At 47.2% G+C, this 6,195-nt stretch overlaps 1 protein-coding gene across 10 annotated transcripts in view; it reads left to right on the forward strand.

Annotated features, from left to right (window-relative positions):
• LOC100081544 (ameloblastin) overlaps positions 1-1,571 on the forward strand; it is a 28,972-nt gene extending 27,401 nt beyond the window's left edge. For all 10 annotated transcript variants that reach the window (XM_007669202.2, XM_007669199.2, XM_029074279.1 and 7 more), the window contains one exon: positions 455-1,571. In XM_007669202.2, coding sequence (XP_007667392.1) covers positions 455-1,000 — 546 coding nt within the window. In that variant the 3' untranslated portion in view covers positions 1,001-1,571. The remainder of the gene's footprint in view (positions 1-454) is intronic.
• Positions 1,572-6,195: the final 4,624 nt, after the last annotated feature.

Here is a 6,195-nt window from a genome sequence, read left to right on the forward strand (position 1 = left end):
CGCCTGCACACACACAAAAAAAAAAACCCCTTCGGACCCCATGCCTCCACTAACCAAAGAATCAGATAGGGTCAGCTCTCCAGACTGGAATTTAGGATGGAACACTGAAAGCTGCCATTTTGTCTCATGTCATGGAATCGTACAAGAGGTCACCCTCGCTGGAACTCAACCTTCAATTCAGGGTCACCGCCCAGCTCCTTGTTTGTAGGTCGTTGAAATCTTGACTTTCACTATGAGACATAGATCTACCTCATTTCCCATAAATCCAGGCTTTCCAAGATGGAAGAGCGCTGTGCCCTCTTGATTGGATTTGTCTTCCTGCCCAAAAATGTCCACCCGGCTCTCTTTAGGAGCTCTAGCTCACCCCACAAAATAGACATAGCTTATCATCCGGTCCCGGAAAACGTGGTCACATGTTTGACTCGTGGTTTTCCGGATTGGGGGTTCTCTGCAGGGAGGCGGAGGAGAGCCCTTGGCCTATGGATCCATCTTCCCGGGATTTGGGAGCATGAGACCCGGCTTCGGGGCCATGCAGATCAATCCGGCTCTGGGAAAAGACTTCACCCTGGAAGACGACTCGCCCACGGTTGCCGGCAAGCCCCCTGGTCAGGGAGGAGAGGTCCTGGGCTCCCCCAGGGACGGAGCCATCCCGGCTGGTCACCCTAACCCAGGGCTCCTTCCTGAAAGAATTTCCAGGCTCCGCAGCGGGGCCGCCCTGACATTCCCCAGCGACTTCATCCCCCACCGAGGACAGGGCCCGGCCGGGCAAAGCAAACTTCCGCCCGGCGTCACGCCGCCGCCGGCTGACCCCCTGATGACACCCGGTCCCTCCGACCCTCTGGAGTTCTTCGAAGGTGACGGGACAACCCCCCTGGGCCTTCAGAGGGAAGCTCTTCTGGATACCACCATGACTCCAGACACCCAATCCACCTACATGCCGGGGAACGAGGCCCAGCAGATGCAGGTTACACAAGACCAGTGGCAATTCCAGGAGCCCTGAGCTTGCTCGGACCGAGCACTGACCAGGAGGATTCGTGTCTCCCACCTATTCTGATGCTATGTCTTTGGGCTAAAGCATGCATTAACCTGCTTCTCTGGCCTGGGCTCTGAAGGTATTAAATAGCATGCTAACCTATCTGTGCAGCTCTAGATTATGTTGGCTGAGTCTCTGAATTTTAGTCTCCTCTGGTATTTCGGGGTTAGAAATCAGATGATATAGATGATTAATGACACGATATACGTATGGATTCTGCCCCAACCTGAGGGTGGATGAAAAGGTCTTGTCTTTCATCGTCGCTGTGAGCTTTCAGCTGGGGGGAAAAACGGAGCCTTTTCTAGGGTTTTGGGGAGCGCCAGTGGCAAGTCTGACACATTTGTATCGGGAAATGGGATAAAAGGTCTCTCTGAGACAATTTCCTGAAAACAATAAAACTAATTTCAGAACCACAGCCCATGGCAATCGAGCGTCTATATTGGGGTTGGTAGAAGACCCTGGAGCTAGCAGGGGTTGGTGGTTTGGGTACGTTGTTATTATTGAAGTTATACCTTATAAACCATTTTATTTAATCCGATAAAAGTGTCTCATGGTTTATTTCAAAATCCAGAGAGCATGTTTTCTCGGGGAGAGTTGTACAAGCGATCTGTGGAACTTCAGCCTTGGAGGTGGTAGTCTGAGTGGATGGGTCCCCCTGCAATGACCTTTCCCTGGTGATTCAAGACTCACCACTCCTTAGCCAAAGGGCGCATGCAGCTAGTGGCAGGGAGCCTCAGAACTTGAAGAAAATCACGGCCAATTCCATTTTTTACTTAGAATTTCTGCCTGACCAGATTTCTCAAATTGCAGAATGATGCCTTTGAGGCTCCATCCTGATCCCCTCCGTGTGTGTGTGTGTGTGTGTGTGCGCGCGCGCGCACACGCACAAGCACATGTGGAGTATCGCGATTAGAACTGACGAGACTTTTGAAGAACTGAGGCTCCGGAAGATCAGGAGAAACAAATGATCAGGAGAGCCAGACAGAGATGCAACAGTGAAGAAGAGGCTTGTTGCAGTGAAGAAGGGGTTTATTTAACCCCATTTATTGCTGAACTGTACTTCCCAAGCCTTTAGTATAGCACTCTGCACACAATAAATGCTCAATAAACACGAATGAATGAATGAATGAATGAATGAATGAATGAATGAATGAGTGAGTGAGTGAAGGTGTCATCTGTCTGACCCCATGATGAGGAGAGGGTTGTCTGCCAACTCTATATCCACGCCACACTCCACAATTAGACCGTGAAACCCATTTGGGATAGGGATTGTCTGTCTGTCTCCCCGGATTAGACTGTAAACTCATCAAAGGGCAGGGACTGTCTCTATCTGTTACCCATTTGTCCATTCCAAGCACTTAGTACAGTGCTCTGCACATAGTAAGCGCTCAATAAATACTATTAAATGAATGAATTGTCTCTTACTTGGTTACCTTCGCACATAGGAAACACTTTGACAAACTCAATTATTATTACTCACTCACGTGCACCATCAGTAATATCATCTTTGAACCTGAAGGATCACTAATTACATATAAAAACAGGCCCATGGACCCACCCAGAAGAGCCACTCAGTGCCTCAGTTCCCTCATCTGCAAAATGGAGATTCATCAATCTCTCTTCTCCCTCCTACTTAGACTGTGCCTTGTGTAACCTGATTATCTTGAATCTACCTCAGCACTTGGTACAGAGCTTAGCACGTAGCAGGTACTTAACAAATACCTGAATTCATTATGATTATGATGATTATTAGTGTATCTTCCAGAAGGTGTCCATTTAAACATCATACCCTGAAAGAATGCTCTCTCCTGGAGCCTCCACTTGTTCTAGACAATTTCACTGACAGAACACTCCATGATCCAACCAGCACCTCTCCCACCCATCTGCCAACTCCATCCACACCTCCTTAGACCCATACACCCTCGACCCCCACCTCCCCTCACCCCTCCCAGAGGAACATGCCCGATGCTTAGACCACCTGGTGACGTAGAAAGTAGCATGTGTTTCCCAAAGCTGGACACTAAACTGGGTGCTCTCGAATCACTGCTGAATTAGACCTTAAGCCCTGTTGTTGTAGGTTGGTTTTTTTTGGTGGGGGGGGGGCTGGTAATGGTATTTGTTAAGCCCTTACTATGTGCCAAGCACTGTTCTAAGCACTGGTGAGATTACAAGCTAGTCAGAATGGACACAGTCCATTGACTCACATAGGGCTCCCAATCTTAATCCCTATTTTACAGATGAAGTAACTGAGGCACAGAGAAGTAAAGTGACACGTGGGCCACTTGTCCACACTTCGATGGGCAGCCGGGGTCCGTCTGCCCTCGGGCCGAGGCCGAGCCCTTCCAGTTCCCTGCTTGAGGGTTCCTGTTCCACGTCAGGCTATTTTGTGGATAATACCAAGTTTGGAAACCTTTCCCACTCTTTCATTCCAAAAGCTTTTTCCTGCTTAGAAACTGAAAGCGTTCATTGTTACGGTTATTGTCATTATCTCCCTTGGAGTTCAACTCACACCTCACCGCGTGAGAAGATGGCAGAGCCAGAAGTAAGATATTGTCTGAAAAAGAGAGAGAAGCTGGGAGAAGAAAGAGGGGTGGGAGGGAGAGGATAGAGGGAGTTGTCCTTCGTATTCTAGGATGGCATTACTTAGGGTGAATTTCAACTGTGAGGTAATGTCCTGGCCACATTGTTGACACAAAACACTTTTTCCTTGCTGTCTTGTTAGGTTTAATATTTCCAGCACCAGACACATTTTTCTTTCCTCGTCTCTAGTTCCTTACACAACTTTTGATGGAAAAGGGCTGCGATTTCCTGAACAGCACTGTGTCATGCTGGTCTATCCTTGGCGATCGACTCCCAGTCTTCATCTGGATATAGCCTTGATCGAGGCTTCGTTTTACTATGTCCTTAAAATGTTTCCTCTTCACTTTTGGTTTCCAGCTTCAGCCTTATTGTGGAAATTTGTAACTGAAGAACCAGCAAGGGCACCTCAAGTGTTAAGACAGGCCCAGCCAGGATCCTGGAAATAGCTGAATAATGAGGTGGTCAAGGACTATAGCAGCAGCAGCAGCTAGGAGAAACGGTATGGCCTAGAGGATAGAGCATGGGCCTGGGAGTCAAAAGGACCTGGATTTTAATCCTGGCTCCACCACTTGTTTGCTGTGTGATCCTGGGCACATCATTTAACTTCTCTGTGGCTCAATTACCTCATTTGTAAAATGGGGATTGAGACTGTGACCCCTTCAATCTCATCATACTACTGTTCTCCTTGAGTTTTTCCACCAAGGCGCTCAGGAAGTTTTGGCAAGGGATGTGAATGGATAGGAATCGCTATCAGATGAGAGGCATCTCCCAAATCCTAGACTCAATCAGCAATAAAGAGGAATGACAGAGAGCAGAAGAAAAGGAGAGGACGTTTCTGCCATCCTCAGCCTATTCCACAGGTGTCTACCAAGTGTCTTGCTGGACTTAATCTTTTTCCCTCCATCTTTTTCCCTTCACCCTACCCTTCACCATCCCCTTTCTACCTCTTGGAACACTCTTCTCCAGTAAACCCACCAGACCACAGCCAGCTGCACCATCATATCCCTCCAAAAATATCACCTACTCCAGGAAGCATTCTCTGATTCCCTCCCCTTTAACCCTTCTGGTCATGTCATCCCACTAGCCCTGATGGGTTTAATCTATTTATTTGTATATTAACTAATTTTTAAATTGCTTTCCCTTTGTTTTTATCATTTATGCTTATGATTTTAGTCTTTCACCTGCTGTGTGTTATGCCATGGGTTTCCTGTCGTCTCACCCGATAGATCGCTAGTGGTTTGAAGGCAAGGACTGGATCTTTTGTGTTTCTGATGTGTATTCCCAAGTACCTAGGATATAGTACATGTCACAGTCAATACAGATGATCTTTGGGTTCATATTTTTAAGCTCAAAGTGTCCCCTGGCCCCGAGCTGTTCACTGCTTTCCACCAAGTCAGTGAGTTGTCACTAAGACTATGGTGTTTTCTTAAATCAACTGCTGTAGCAATTAAAACAAACCACCCACGTCGAATCATTTTTCAGGACAGAAAAATACCTATGGCCTGAATTATCTGGCTAATTAAGACGTGGGTGTACTGAGGGGGTGTGTAATATTCCCCTCTAGATTGTAAACTCAACACGGGCTGGGAACATGTCTACCAACTCTGTTGCATTATACTCTCCCAAGTGCTCTGCAAACGTTAAGTGCTAAGTAAATACCACTGATGATGAAGGTGATCTGGTTAGCTTGCTAGTGTAGATTCAGTCTCGGTTTCACACCTTCTCATTGTTCTAATTCTTTCCTTGGAAGCCTCTCCAACACCTCAGGTCTGTATTAATAATGAAATGGACAACTCCCCCAGATATTAATATAAATATAAATTACTAGTGAAGACCCAAGAAATCCTGTGGGGGGGTGTTTAATGGCATTTGTAAAGCACTTACTATGTGCCAGGTACTGTTCTAAGTGTTGGGGTAGATACAAGCTAATCAGGTTGGACACAGTCCCTGTCCCCATTTTACAGTTTGAGGTCACTGAGGCACAGAGAAGTAAAGTGACTTGCCCAAGATCTTACAGCAGACAAGTGGTGCAGCTGAGATTAAAACCCAGGTCCTCTGACTCCTACCCAGACCCGTGTCATTTCCACTAGATCAAGCTGCTTCTCTATTTTGCATTTCTCCACTGCCGTCTGTCTCCGTTCATCCATACTTGTTCTGTGTCCAGCCTATAATCTCTTGTTCTCTCCCTAATCAGAACCTCTGTCTTCTCTTCCCACCCTCTTTCTTTGCTTCTTTTTCTGCTCTATCTCACCCGGGCCTCTCCTCATTACCTTTTCCCCTTTCAGTCCCTCACCAACTCTGTTCTCTCTGACAGTATCATTACCTTTCCCTCCCTGGATTTCTCTACTTTGTCCACTTTTACCTCCTCTCCCAGTTCCCTTGCCTCTCTTTCTCCCCTCTTCTGATTGATTCTTTCCCCTCTTCAACTGCCTTTATCTCAGCCCCTTCTTCTCTTTCCCAGAACCTCCTGCCACGGAGCAACCAGAAAGCCCTTTTTTTCCTCCCAACATCCCGTAGCTAAGTGAAACCTGGCCCTGGAGGTCACCCTAACTCCACTGGTGGAAGACTGAGGTCAGAAAGAC

Source organism: Ornithorhynchus anatinus, chromosome 10 (genome assembly GCF_004115215.2).
Source record: "Ornithorhynchus anatinus isolate Pmale09 chromosome 10, mOrnAna1.pri.v4, whole genome shotgun sequence".
Classification (NCBI taxonomy): Eukaryota; Metazoa; Chordata; class Mammalia; order Monotremata; family Ornithorhynchidae; genus Ornithorhynchus; species Ornithorhynchus anatinus.